At 28.6% G+C, this 15,467-nt stretch overlaps 1 protein-coding gene across 1 annotated transcript; it reads right to left on the reverse strand.

Moving 5' to 3' along the window:
- Positions 1 to 13,286: 13,286 nt before the first annotated feature.
- Positions 13,287 to 14,384, reverse strand: LOC136075940 (tigger transposable element-derived protein 4-like). Its single transcript, XM_065789389.1, has 3 exons — positions 14,350 to 14,384; positions 13,687 to 14,024; positions 13,287 to 13,603 (listed from the first exon to the last, which is right to left on the reverse strand). Exons 1-3 carry the CDS (start codon positions 14,382 to 14,384, stop codon positions 13,287 to 13,289), a joined length of 690 nt encoding a protein of 229 aa, XP_065645461.1.
- Between the last annotated feature and the right edge of the window lie 1,083 nt (positions 14,385 to 15,467).

Here is a 15,467-nt window from a genome sequence, read left to right on the forward strand (position 1 = left end):
TATATAAATATGTATGCGTATATATATATATCTATATATATATATATATATATATATATATATATATATATATATATATATATATATATATATATATATATATATATATATATATATATATATATATATATATATATATATATATATTTATATATATATATATATGTATATAAAGACATCGATATATATATATATTTATTATGTAGATTTGTCTTTATATTATAGCAGTCCGTTGATAATTAAAAATTCCAAAACTTATACTAATATTTAATTGCTATAGTTTTCTGTTCATCATCAAGAATTTGAACTAGCAAATTATTTATTGTTTGATTGATAATGCCTGTTTAACTTTTAGTTATATCCCATTTATGCAGGAGACAAATAATAGAATTTTGAAAAGATTATTATACTTAAAGTTTAATTTTATCATTCAAATAGGACTTATAATTTCTAAGTTAGAATAATCAAAATCTTGGATATTTTTGGTCACAAGTACCAGTTTTAATCATCAAATAATCCTAATTCACCCATAGTAATACTTTCATTATCATCCTCAGTAAGCTGAATTGGATTTTGTTCAAAATATTCTTTAATACTCGTAAACTTATCATGCGTATGTTTTAATTTTTTAAGTATTTTGTTATCTTCCAATTTATTTTCAAGAGCCATTTTCATTTGGCCAACTTCTCCCCTTAGTTGTCCTTTCTCAAAAGCTTCCTTGGCTTTTATAAGAGCTGGTTTTTCTTGTAACTGTTGTGCTTCAAGAAAATCTATTTTATTCGTTTTTTTGTTTCCAGTACAATGCTTTTTGATCTGCAGTCGAGCTTGCTAGTTTCTTAATTTTATAACCTCCTTTAATTACTTCACTTTTATCAGGTTCTTCCTCATTTTTCCTTTTAAGTTTTTTTGTTTTTTTAAAGGGAATTTTTCTATTTTGTCTTGTTTTTCTTCTTGAATTTCTTCAATTTTTACTCTTTTCATCTCATGTTTGCGATTCTACGGCTTAGTAAAAAAAATTTGACAATAGAAATCATGTAATGTTCATTAACTTTGCTCTCCGATCTTTTTGTATGGTTAAGCAAGTACTTGAAGGTTTATTGCCACAAATTTTTAAAAAAGTTGAAGCCAAAGTTGGCCTCCCAAGATGGTGGCAATTTTGATTCCAAGCGGTCTAACCGATTTACATTTTACTTTAACTTATTAAAATACAAAAGAAAAAAATTAAATTAGACTTATACGTTAGCAAAAAAAAACAAGAAACAAATGAATTTTGATATTATTAGAGATAAAAACGAAATTTCTTTTTTGGAATAATTGAGTTTATTATTAAATGGCATTAGTAAATTTTTATTTTACTAATGCCATTTTTTATTATAGGGTAAAATGCTGTATGCTAGAAGGTTAATAACATAACAGCATGGTAAGCAACAAAGATGTCTACCAACAAGTTTAAATTTTCATTTTTTTTAGGAAGATATCAATTTGTACGAATTCTGCATGAACTGAACAAAAAGAGTCCACAAAAACTCAGGGATTTCTTCTAGAATTATATTAGACTTGAATGCTATTGTTCCATAAGTTATTTGATTAAAATAATCAAGCGTCAAAAAACCAGGTCTGAATTATAGTTATTTATTGCAACTTTTAGTATAAATAAATAAAAAATCGTTTCTTATAATTTAAGGGATAATCACTCAATAAAATTGAAGATACAAATGTATGTAAAAATACATTTGTTTGAAAAAATGTGTTTATTAAATCTTTAATATAGAAATATTCAAAACACCTCTTTGAAATATCTCCTCAACTAAAGTGATATATACTCTTTACTTGCTTTTAAGTATTATGGTTATATGTTATTGTTTGCTTTTTTATATTAAATAACTGTATGTTGCAGTTTAATAATTTTATAAATATGCAGTCAGATTTGCATAAAAGATTTATAATATGACATATTAAATTCAAGAAACCTATTTGCCAAAGGATACAAGTCAGAATTGTGTGGATGTAACAAGGCTCGTTGGTTTCCATTTCTTGACATGGCATATAACTATATCATTAGTCATAAAAAGATTAACTGGTATGAAAATTATCTTGTCTATTCTAAAAACTGGTTTCATTGGATATTTGCTCTTTATTAGAGCTGTGATATCTACAAGAATGTTTAGTAACAATATCAATTGCCAAAAATTTACAGCCGCATATAAACAACTCTTGATGAGAAGTAGCGTTCAATGTTCAAACGGAAACTGCATCAACAGAGACTCATATATTAAAAGTTTTAGACAATTTTTTTGCTCACTCCAGTACTAAAATATCTAACTGAAATTAAATTAGTAATAAAATATGATTTATTGGAGAGAATACCATTTTATAGCGACCACGATTATGCAAATATTCCAAATTGCAGCATTCTATTTGAATACAAAAAAGTTTTGATCTCATATTTTGCTGGATACGCAGCTAAAATTACATTAAAAGAAAATTAACTACATTAAATATCAGCATGCACTTGTACTTCCTTTTCATTTTAAACAAATATTTTTTTAAAATTCTCAGAAAATTAAACGAATCATAAGTGTTATCATCACATGCAAAGAAACTGAAAGGTATTTCCAAAGATTGCTTGCTTCAATAAATGGCCACCTTCCAAATGAAATGAGAGTTTAAAATGTAATATCAAATGCTGTTTTAAAATCAGTGGATTTCTCTCTCTCTCTCTCTCTCTCTCTCTCTCTCTCTCTCTCTCTATATATATATATATATATATATATATATATATATATATATATATATATATATATATATATATATATATATATATATATATATATATATATATATATATATATATATATATATATATATATATATATATATTAATACACAAGCATAGCTAGGTCAAAACACTGACTTCGAATGTTTTTTAAGGAAGCATGAATATCTCTATAAACGTAAAGGGTAGAACATGATTTTTAAAATTTACGGATATTGTTTAGGTAAAATATACTAAGCATGTTTTTCTTATAATTTTGCTTTTAGCTGAGTAGTTTCAATTTTTTTGTTAAACCTTTTTTTTTTTTTCAAGTATAATATAAAATATAGCTATTATTATTAGTGCTTAAAGTGGGAGGAGAAGTCACTTGATGGTTTAAATAATATATTATATGTAGATATATATATATATATATATATATATATATATATATATATATATATATATATATATATATATATATATATATATATGTATATATCTACAATGTAGATATACATATATATGTAGTTTATTCTATTTATCATCTTTTACTCTACATGTATAACGAAGATGCTTATTCTTTCATATTTTAACGGAGTCTTATACAGTTTCTATATCAATTTTATTTTTCTTTACACTTGTTAAAAGCCCATATCTTCTTTGAGTCCCTGTCTGTTTATATAAATCATTTTTTTTAATTTTATGAGAACTTTTCTTTATATTTTCTTATTTTTTAATTGTATGAACAGCGAAATATATTGAATATATATATATATATATATATATATATATATATATATATATATATATATATATATATATATATATATATATAATGTAGATATATATATATATATATATATATATATATATATATATATATATATATATATATAATATATGCGTATAAATGTATATACTTTATTAAATAACATATATACTTACATTTATATGTAAGTATATATGTTATTTAATAAAGTACATATTTATAAATATATATATATATTTATATATATGTTTATATATATACATATATATGTATATTTATACAACCCTCGAAGTTATTCAGCATTTGGCCATGCCGAATTTAGTTGAAAAAAAAAAGAAAACTAAGTCCATTTCCACTATACTAATTTGATATTAATTGCACTTAGGTTGTTATTTATCTTTCTTATCTCAAAACAAAGTCCTTTTCCTTTGTCTATACCATTTAGACCAATCTTTTTTAGCTCTTTAAGGCGTAAAAATACATCTTCTAAGTCATCATCAGGCTTAATAAATCCAAAACCTTTATCAGCTCTAAAGCTGGAAGTTATAGCAGTCCGTCGATAATTAAAAATTCCCAAACTAATACCACTAATTAATTTTTATAGTTTTCTGTTTATCATCAAGAATTTAAACTAGCCATCTATTTATTATTAGTTTAATAAAGTCAGTTTAACTTTTTCTTATTATACTTAAAGTATTTAAAAATTTAATATACTTTAAGTTTAAGATTTTGATTTTATCATACAGATAGGAATTATAACTTCTAAGTTAGAATAATCAAAATCTTGGACATTTATGGTTACAAGTACTAGATGTAATCATCCAATATTCCTAATTCACCCATATTAGTACCTTCATTATCATCTTCAGTAAGCTGGGTTGGATTTTGTTCGAAATATTGTTCAATGCTCGTAAACTTATCATGGGCATGTTTTAATTTTTTAGCTATTTTGTCATCTACCCATTTGTTTTCAAGAGACATTTTTATTTTGCCAATTTCACCCTTGATTTCTCCTTTTACGGGAGAACCATCAGTTGTCCTTTACCAAAAGCTGTCAGGGCTTTTATAAGAGCTGCTTCTTCTTGTAACTGTTTTTCTTCAAGAAAAGCTGTTTCATTAATTTTTTGTATACAGTACAATGCTTTTTGATCTGGAGTCGAGCTTGCTACTTTTATAATCTCATACCCCCCTTTAATTATTTTACTTCTATCTGGTTCTTCATCTTTTTAAGAATAATCAATTAAAAATTCTAACCATTGTTCCTTTTAAACGCTATATTTGTCCATTGTTCTATTATACTAAATTTTCTCCTTCAATACTCTTTTGCAATCAAAGAGCCTACTGTATAGTGCGTTTGCATCCTGTTGATGCATATGATTAAAACTGGCCTTAACCAGCAAACCGCCTAATATATTTTTTTCCTGGCATTGCTCTTCCTCTTAAGAATGGATTCATTATTTTTTAACATTGCAATATGCTTTATTTTTTATCTGTTCTGTTTACCAGGTTTTGCATCCGGTTTCTTCCACCTAATGAGAAACGTTGACTTTGAACCAATTTCATTTAACTTCTCAAGAAAATCATCGTTCCTGCACTCTTCCATGGAGACATAAATCGTCAGACCTGCAAGTAACCTATTATCCAAACAAATGCCGCCATATGCCTTTATTACCTCAAATATTTCATTCTTCCGCCACTGAACTAGTTCTCTCCTCTGCTTTTCCAATTCCTTGATCCGCTCCTGTAAAGTTTTAACTACGTTCATGATTTAAACTCTCTCTTTTCATTTCATTATGATTTTTTATCTGTTACCGACTCTATTTTTGTGATTTTTTATCAGTTACCGACTCTATTTTTCCGGATCAATGGCTACTTCAACAATTTTCAGATTTTTCCAGCCTGTTGAACTACCGCAGAAATTCCCCTAATACCGAATCTGGTTGTAAGTTCCCCACCCTGATCAAAATATACTTCGAATTCCAACTTATCTTGTATCTCCGGTGGACTTTCGCCCACTAAAATAATCCTGCCTTCTATTTTCTTCTCTCCGCTGCTACTACCTAGTAACAACTGACCTTTTAACCACATTACCTGTTTTTCTTCCCTTTCGTCAATAAAGAACAACCAGTGATCCAGATCCATTTAATTCAAAGGATTTACATCCTTTGGATTACATTGATCCCTGCTTTGTATAGTATCTTACCGCAAGGGAGCAGGACATCCTCAGTAAGGACATAAGTCGGACAGAACTTGATTAAAAAACTCTCTTGTTTCATTTGCCGGCATAATCCCGGAAACAGGAGCAGGGTTTCTAACCCTTTTTCATGCTATGCTACTCATTCTCTCTTCTTCTTTTTTTTAATCAAGTTCTGCAAATTTCCTCTGCAAGCCAAATAAAATACTTTCTTACGCTACCGGATAATTTGCGCCCCGATTACCAAAATCCTTAGCAAAAGCAGTATTACTAAAGACAAAAATATATAACACCATCGCCATATACGCTTATTTCATGCTATTCTTGCTTTTTCCTCCTTAAATCAGATATTTCTACTTCATTCTTCTCAAGCAAGATCTCATCAACTTTATTTTGATAACGCTTTTCCAATATTTTTGACCGCTGTCCCGTAGCCATAGCTAAAAAGCTATAACAAGCCAGATAGCCAATTTTTCCAGTTGAACTCAAATCCCAGTCTCTAGGATTTGAGTTTAACTGGAAAAAATCAAATATGCGAATATAAGTAGGAATAAAAACTTTAGTCATTAAAAATATATTTTTATTTTTTACTTATTTGAATATTATTTTCATTGTACATTAAATTAATTGTTATGGAGTTTTTATTATTAAGTGAAATTTATTGATCAGATAATGAAAGTCTTATAATTCTTTTAAATTTTCATTATTATGTTTGAACAATTTTATTTAATCTAAGATAATAATAAGTAAAGTTGAATAAAATGAAACAAAAATCCTGAAAATTATGAAAAAATCAAATCCTGTAGTTTGTTCCTCATATCAATGCCATTTTTTGTATCTATTTTGTTGTTGCATCAGGCGTTAAGTTATTCTTTTTACCGTTTCCTAATTGTAGAGTTAAAATAGTTTTTGCATGCACCTTTCCTGAATAAATATATTTATAAAATCAATTATAAACTAAATCCAAAATATTTGTGGAGATACAAAATTACAAAACCAAAAGTTATTTAAATAGTAGTATAACCAACGGTTCAGACTAATGAAATAGTTCCAGGAAATGAGATGTTTTGTAAATTTTTTTTATTACCTAAACTTCAAGGAAGTGATATTTATAGAACAATAGATAATGATAGCGCTTTAAAGAAACAATGGTTAGACTTTTTAATAGATTGTTCTGAAAAAGATGAAGAATGAGATTGAAGTGAAATAATTAAAGGGGGTATGAAATTATGAAAGTAATTAGTAAACTGAACTCCAGATCAAAAAGCATTGTACTGGAAACAAAAAACGAATGAAATAGCTTTTCTTGAAGCACGACAGTTACAAGAAGAAGCAGTTCTTATAAAAGCCCAAGAAGCTTTTGATGGTGTCCTGCATAAATGGGTAATAACTAAAGATTAAATTAGCATTATTAAACTAATAATAAATAATTTGCTAGTTTAAGTTTTTGATGATAAACAGAACTATAACAATTAATTAGTAGTATTAGTTTGGGAATTTTTAACTATCGATGGACTGCTATAATTTCCTGGTTTAGAGCTGATAAAGGTTATGGATTTATTAAGCCTGATGATGACTTAAAAGTTGTATTTCTACGCCTTAAAGAGCTAAAAAAGATTGATCTTAATGGTATAGACACAAGAGAAGGACTTTCTTTAAAGCTAAGTGCAATTAATATCAAATTATGTATAGTGGAATCGGACTATATATTCTGCAAATTTAGTTTTCTTTAATTAATGAAATTAGAAGTTCAAAAAGAGCGCACTTGGCAAATAGCTCAAGTGAACTCCAAAAACTTTGGATAACATCTTTTACAAGAAGCAGCTTCTTTTTTTATTGAAGATTTTTTGAGTAGGATAACTCATAAAAAAAAAAGTTTTAAAAGAATTTATAAAAAGTTAAGTAAGCAAACTAAAGTTTGTCTATTGCGTTTAACAAGGATCTGCGAATGTTTGTTATAAACTTTAAGTTCCAAATTCAAAAAAAACATAAATCAGAAAAATTATTTTTAGAAGTAATTGGGGATATTAAGGCGACAAAGTCCCCTAAAATTTACCCCTGAGACACAAAAATAGCAAACGTCGCTGACGATTAGATGAGAAGTCAAATAATAAAAAAATGGAACTCATAATAATGCGCAATACGTAATTCAATAAAAAATTGAACGACTGTGCTCTAAGGAATGTTGTCCGAGTGGATTAATTCGGGTCCAGTCAGAGGTATTTTATTTATATTTGTAGACGCAATGTTAGCGTTGCTATTAGGAAAAATTACTGCTGTTGTGTAGTAGAGAAAATTGTAAATAGTTGTAAATATAATAAACAAGTTTATGAACTAATTAATTTAGTTTTGCTAAATGCGCACTTAAGCAATAGAATATTTAATAAATTGGACTATATATTATGCAAATTTAGTTTTCTTTAATTACGGAAGTTAGAAGTTCACAAATTATTTTTTTCTTATTTTAAAAATATCATTTACAATCAATCTATTAAACCTTTTAAGCTTCATGCTAGGGATACGCTGTTTATAAATGCCTATTGGCATGAAGTATAGCCGGGTTGTTCTTTGACTTTTTTTTTTTTTTATGTAAATAAAACCTTTTATTTCCTCATTATTATATTTTTGCTTTTGAAAATATTAGTTTCCTGTTACTTCGCAGAATTTTTATATTTACTTAACTAATTAATAAATGTTAAATGATTACTATACGATCTGTAATGAAAATAAAAAGTTAATTACCCTTTAATCATGTATAAGAGAAAGTCATATAATATGGCACATCCAATTATATGTATACTATAATAAAATGTATAAACAATTTACCATAAACTAAATAATGTTAATTTACATTAATTAGTTTATGCTAATCATATAGTAATCATTTAACATTTATTAATTAGGGTAACTTAATCAAACCTCGCCCACATCCACGCTAAAATTACAGTTGAAAGACATTTTATAGACCTACACTGCTGCACAATACATAATTCGATAGCTTAGCCTTTGAGCTAAAAAACTATGCAGCCTATTGTAGACTTTTTAAAAGTGTTTAGCATTACCATTAAAAACTGTACTGTGTGTCAAAAGCACTGATTCTCGCCCACTTAAACTCAATCTCGCCATGTTGATTTAAAGTCGCCCACTGTGTGCCTTTTAAAAAGAACTTATACTTGCCTAGGGTGACGTTATATACAGGTTGATGAGATTAAATCTCATTAGTTAATTTGTATGCTCAATTGCAATATTTTAATTAGAAAAGTAAAAAATCATGGGGTTTTTGTGAATGCGAACTTTCACCCCTCCCTAGATTCTGATCTGGATCTGGATAGGACTCGTAATACAAGGGTTGCAAGTTCGAATCCTGTTCGAAGCAATTATATGTGATCGGATAGGCTTGAAATGGGGAACCAAGTCATTAAATGCTAATGCCCTAGTGGTGGTGCTTTGTGATAAGACCATTAGGTCTTATCATAAAATTAATAAGACCATTAGAGTATTTTTAAATTAAAATAATAAAAAAGTTAGATATATAATACGAAATTGTATGTATTTTTTATTATATTAAAAAGATTTTAAAATATTTAGTACATATTAGTTAATATTGTTTTCGGAACCAACCCATGGTTGCAATAAAGATGGTAGTGAATTGAACTGTTTTTGTTTTTTTTTGCTGTAGACTTGTTGGCACGATTTCCAAATTTTCTTTTCTCAGCCAATACTTTTTTTTCTTCTCTTTCTTTGAGTCGCTTAGCAGCATTGATAAGTCGCAGTTGTTTTCTTTCGCATTTTTCTCTTTCCTGTTCGATTTTGTCCTGGTGATATTTCAGCTTTGCTGAGTATGCTTCTTGAGAAATTAAAACGAAGTATTTTAGCTGACCTTGTCTGTTCGCTATCTTTTTCCGTGCGGTGGCCTTAAGATATACCAAGATATCATCATCTCCATTACCTGCACATATATAAAAACATATATTCAATCAAAGTACTAATATTTAAATAACTTTGAAGATTTTAAATTACTTTAAAATTTATTAAAAGTTGCATTGTTGCTATGAAAATATTGATCACTTCGTGAAATTATTGACTTACCAGGGTAGGATGAGTTTGCAAATGGAAAATCTGAAACTGTAGCAGATTTCAATTTTGCTATTATAAATTGTTCTAAGATTTCATTTTATTTTAGCTTAGTAAGAGTGTTACTAAAATTATTCACAATGAAATCAACATTTTTATTTTCCTGATAAGCAGCTTGCATATTGTCAATCCAGTTGATTGACCAAATATGCAAGCTGCTTATCAAGAGCAACAATTTCTGCTTCTAAAATAAAAGCGTTTCTTTGTAGCAAACTGTGAATTGCGTTATCTTCTTCTACCTATTGCGTTATCTTCTTCTACCTATTGCGTAATCTTCTTCAGCACCATTTTGTAACTGTTCTAGAAGAGTAGCAACCTTTCCAGCGTCCATAGAAGCATCAAAGTCTGAAAAATTATTTTCTTGAACAATTGATGATTGGACTTCCTAAGAAAACAATAAATAATACTATTGATATGCAAGTTAGTAAATTTATACTTCATTCTAAATTTTTATCAGTTTGTACATAAAATATGAGCATCAAAGTTGCTAGCTAAAGTTTTAAATAATGATCTTTATTGTACAGTAGTATTAGCAAAAATAAAGTAGTCTAATAATAACTGAAGAAGAATTGATTTCAGTAACTTTTGTTTCTTTTGTTAATGCTTGATTTTGATGTTCAGATATATTTTTTGGCATGTTGTTGAGAACTAAACGTTTCAGTGCACATCAGGTCACAAACTCGTTGTCGCACGCAAGATTAAAGCCGTTTTCAAACAGATAGTTGTAGCTTGTGAACTGAGCAGGATTCATTTCAGTTTCCATTATTTGTAAGCATTGTGATGTACCCTGAGTCTTGACATTATTAACATTGATAAGAAGTCCACTATCTGCTACACTCTCATGTGCATTCAGATTTTCATTCTCGTTTATGCCAATCAATGATTCACCGGTACCATTGTGCAAAACATTTTCAACACCTTGATCATTATCTGCACCAGGTATTGAAATTTTATCAACGGTTGAAATAGCTGAAATATCCTCAACTGGGTGTAGATAGTTTGGAAAATATGCATCCCTAGGAATAGCCTGAGGATTAAATGGATGAATTCCACACAACTTGAACCCAGATGTAATGTTACTAGAAGTCATTGCTTTTTTCCAAGCTGAAGCAAGTATATCTGCAATATTTAAACGACAAGTAATAATTCCTGGAAACTTACCCATCAGATCTTGTGCTGTAGAGCGATAACAATCTTTCAGTGGCTTGAAAAAGGTGTGGTTGCATGGTTGAATCCAGTTTGATGTGTGTGAAGGCATTTCAACTATATCTATCTGGTTCTGGATAGCAATATCAATTAGCTTAATGAAGTTGTGAGAAACAATGTGTTTATTTTCTTTGCTATTCTTCTAGCTAATTTATTGTGTTTTGACGAACATTATCTTTTTATACAACTACTCAATACTCAACGCAGGGCCATAGTACTGTAATTAGCAATTTATTTTTATACACAGAGGAAGCGTATTGTTTTAAAGGCAATCAAATGTACACTAACATGGATATCATCAGTTTTTGTCAAAGCAATTATCAAGTAAATTCGGGGTTCAATTTTACGATAATGCCAATGTCGAATTAGGGTAATTAATTTATAAAATAGTTTCCTCAATAGTATATAGAATAAAAATACATGTAAAATATACTTCTTTGAGAGCAATCAAAAACATGATGTCGTTAATATATATCTTTACAAAATTTTATGATTTTTAATTTCGATTATTTTTTAAATATGTCATATCAATTTAATCAAAAAATAATAGGAGTCACGGCGAAAGGTTTTTTTTTAAAACTGCTGGTAGCGAAAAAGTTAAATCTCATAAATATTTTTTAATGTAACATGCTGCATCTATTCTCGCCCACCTGGGCGAGGTTGAATGCATTGGGCAATAATATATTTATTCTGTGGGCGAGATTAAGTTAATTTGGGAGGTTGAGCAGAAAACAACTTTATGCATATTCTACTATTTCAAACGATTGTAAATGTTATTACAATTAGAGAATAAAATGTGGAGAACAAAATAAAATTATAAACTAAAATGCACAATAACTAGTTAACTCGGTAGAGTTGCATTAGCTGGTTTGAATTCGGCAAATTAATTAGCAAAAAACTTAGCAAAAATCAACAAATTTTCCTTAAGTGATAATTCTTTATTTACGGTTCCTCTGAGGTTGTTTGTTATGATGCTGATAAAGGTTGGCTTGCTGCTCTAAATAAATGTCTTTGTGATAATGTAGCGTGTGTGTTAACGGACATATAAGCAATCAACGATGGTGGGCGAGATTGAGTGATGGCAAAATAACATTAAATTACCCTAGTTAAGTAAATATAAAAATTCTGCAAAGTAACAGGAAACTAATATTTTCAGAAGCAACAATATAATAATGAGGAAATAAAAGGTTTTATTTACAGAAGAAAAAAAAAAGTCTTTTATAAATATAGCATTTTTAAAAAAATGTCTTTTATAAATGCATTTGGATTACAGCCTAGCAAAGTTTCTATACATAAAAAAATGTTGATCTTTTAGAAAAAAATTAGCTTCAATAAATAAAAATAATATTTCTAGTTATTGCTCTGTAAGGCCTCCAAAAAGCTTAAAAGAAAATTTTTTAACAAAACAAAGTTTACAATTTTGAAAAAATATTTAATTTGAAAAATATATATTTTTTTTTTGTTGAGGAGGAGGGGTAGGGAGAATCCCCTCCTTGCCCTATACTTTGAGCCTACCCTAGGCACAAAAAAAATATAAATAAAATATAAATTTATTATTTCTATCACAAAGACTTTAAATAATAACTTTTTACAACATAAAGTTAAAATACAGTACAATCTCTCGAATTCGAATTTAACGGGGAAAAAAAAAATTCGAATTCGAGAGATTTTTGAATTATAGAAAGTTGACTTTTTTTCAAATATTCTGGTCAAAGAAACGAATAGAAATGAAATAAACAAACAAATAGTGATTCTTAGGCCTAAATGCAATATATATTATGTGATTTAAACTTTTGCATTTTCAAAAAAAAGTCAGTAATTGTAGATAGTCTTTTTGAGGTTTTTAAATCCATTTCAATGACACGATTTATGTCTTTAAGAGCCTTCGTCAAATCATCTCCAAAGTTAGAATAAAGACTGTAATTCTCGAGTACAGTGACAGCATGCATCGCTTCGTTCAGACTTTGTTTTGTAGCATTGTCAGAAACAACAACGCACTCATCATCGGATTCCTTTTGAGTTTCAATAGCATCATGCTCAGAAACTTCTGCAATGATGTCCTCATCTGATGATTTGTTGACAATGCAAACATCGAAATTTATGTCTACTAACTCGTCGGCCGTGAGGTTAAAATCTGCATCGAATTTTGTTTTTAACAATTTGAGATCATCTCTTAAGTTTTCCATTAAAGTCTCCTCTACATCTAAGCTACAGAAAGGGTCTTTCTAATCATTTACATGCTTTTCCACTGCTTCTAATGATGTTCCTGATTTTTTGAAACAATTAATGAAGGTTTGATCTGGAATGGAATTCCATGCTTTTGTTAGCGTAAACATACCAGTTAAGATAGAAAACTTAGGCATCTTGTTCTCTTTTTCTAAGGCATCAATTTGCTTTTTCACTGCAAGTGAGCGATATTTGGCTTTAAGAGATCGGATAACTCCTTGATCCAAAGGTTGGGTGATCGAAGTTTTATTCTGTGGAAGAAAGATAAGCTCCACCCAATCAAGTTTCTGCACGTTAGGATGGGCAGAACAATTATCTACAATTAAAGCAATTTTCCTTTTCTAAAAATTAAACTTTAGGTCAATTTCTTTAACCCACTCCTCAAATAATTCTGCTGACATCCAACTTTTTGGTTTTGCCCGATAGCAACAAGGAATATTTTTACACCTTTAAAACATCTAGGAGACTTCAATTTTCCAATTACAAACATTGAAAGTCTTTCTCCTTTAAAATTACCTGCGGCCATCCCAGTCAGGCAAACTTTACTATGCTTGCTTCCTATGCACTTTTCATATTTTAAATGTAAACTTTTGTCAGGCAAACATTGGTAGAAAAGACCGAATTCATCGGCATTAAAAATATTTTCAAGTGGGTATCGAGAGAGAATTGTAGGCAGTGTGGTTTCGAGCCATGGAGCGATTACCTGATCGTTAACAGACTTTGCCTCTCCAGAAATGCTTTTGAAAGATATACCATATCTACAAAAAAAAATTATAATTGCTTTGACGTAACTTATACATGCGATACGTTTGAATTTAACTTCGAGGTCTTTGCAAGTTTCCAGAATGTCTAATTCTGGAAAATATTTACTTTATTTTTTTAAAGCGAGAAAAGAAAAAGCTGTAGAATAATCATAAATTGTAAAGTCATTAATCATAAAAATTGGAGAGAATAAAATAAGAAATTAATTTACTTTTTCTTAAATTTGTCTTGCCATCCATCCGAAGCTTGAAAATTTTCGAAGCTTAACTCTTTCACAAAATATAAAGCTTTTTCTTTTACCAGCAAACCACTGATGGGACATAATCAGCTCTCATTCGTTTGAACTATTTAAGAACAGCTTTGTTGACTTGATAATACGTTTCAACTTTCACCTTCCAAATTTCCTTGACGAAAAGCGTCAAAGATTTTATCTTTATTCTTTTTCCAAGTTGAAAGAGTGTTTGGTGGAATATCAAAGATTTTCGAAATCTCTTTATTTATTTTTCCTTCCTCCAATTCCAGTAGAGCTTCGTAGTATTTCAGCTTTAAATTGTTTTCTTTATGCAGTCTTTTTGATGCCTTGATTTTTTTTAAACAGAAGGAAATAATTCACACTAATTGTTTCACAAAAAATCAAAACATTCGAAATTTAAAAAAAGAGTTCGATGGTTAAAGAGCTTTTTATACGACAAAAATTTCAAAGTTCGATTTACAGAGAGAATCTAACTGACAGGTCTGAAAAATCCATTCAAATTGTAGAGGTTTTCGAATAACAGAGATTCGAATTATAGAAAGTTAAACAAAAAAGTTTCTAAAGCGAATTTCACGGTGACTTTACATTTAGTCGAACCATAGAAGTTTTTGATTTAAGGAGATTCGAATTAGAGAGATTGTACTGTATAGCTAATCTTATATATGAATACGGTAATGAATAGTGCGCATAGTTACGCCTAATGTTTCGCCTATTGTTCGGTTTGTTATTTACGGTTCTGTATTCTGTAAAATACACTCTTTCTTAGTCTTTAAGAAGTTTCTAGACTTTTTTATGCGCGGTATCTTTTTCCATGCGGTCTTTCAAGTTAAGTCAGCTTACGAATTCGAGATGATGTACTTTTATTCTCAAGAAGAGTTGATGTTGTTCATTGTTTAAAACAAAAATTTAAATAATTGTTTGTTTGTTGATGGTTGTTTTTATTATTCTAATTTTTATAGCCTGTTTTCATTTTTTAGAAGAAGTTAGAAATAAAATGTCTGGTAAAATAGTTTTTATAATACAATCTAAACTTGAATGCTGTAATTTATCTAATCTTCTAAATATGAATACTGTAATTCAATAGTGTTTGTGTCGTTTCACTTTCTTTTTTAATAAAGAACTTTCTAGGCTTTTCTAAAAGCGTTTCTTTACTCCACGCGGTCTT

This window comes from Hydra vulgaris, chromosome 02 (assembly GCF_038396675.1).
Source record: "Hydra vulgaris chromosome 02, alternate assembly HydraT2T_AEP".
Classification (NCBI taxonomy): domain Eukaryota; kingdom Metazoa; phylum Cnidaria; class Hydrozoa; order Anthoathecata; family Hydridae; genus Hydra; species Hydra vulgaris.

What these genes read in the sequence shown, in the direction of transcription:
- LOC136075940 (XM_065789389.1), bottom strand. Translation starts at nt 14,384, where the DNA reads ATGAGAGCTGATTATGTCCCATCAGTGGTTTGCTG. An exon ending in GTCCCATCAGTGGTTTGCTG is followed by an intron (nt 14,025 to 14,349) that starts GTAAAAGAAAAA and finishes ATCTTTCAAAAG; the next exon opens with CATTTCTGGAGAGGCAAAGT. An exon ending in GCAAAACCAAAAAGTTGGAT is followed by an intron (nt 13,604 to 13,686) that starts GTCAGCAGAATT and finishes CTTTAATTGTAG; the next exon opens with ATAATTGTTCTGCCCATCCT.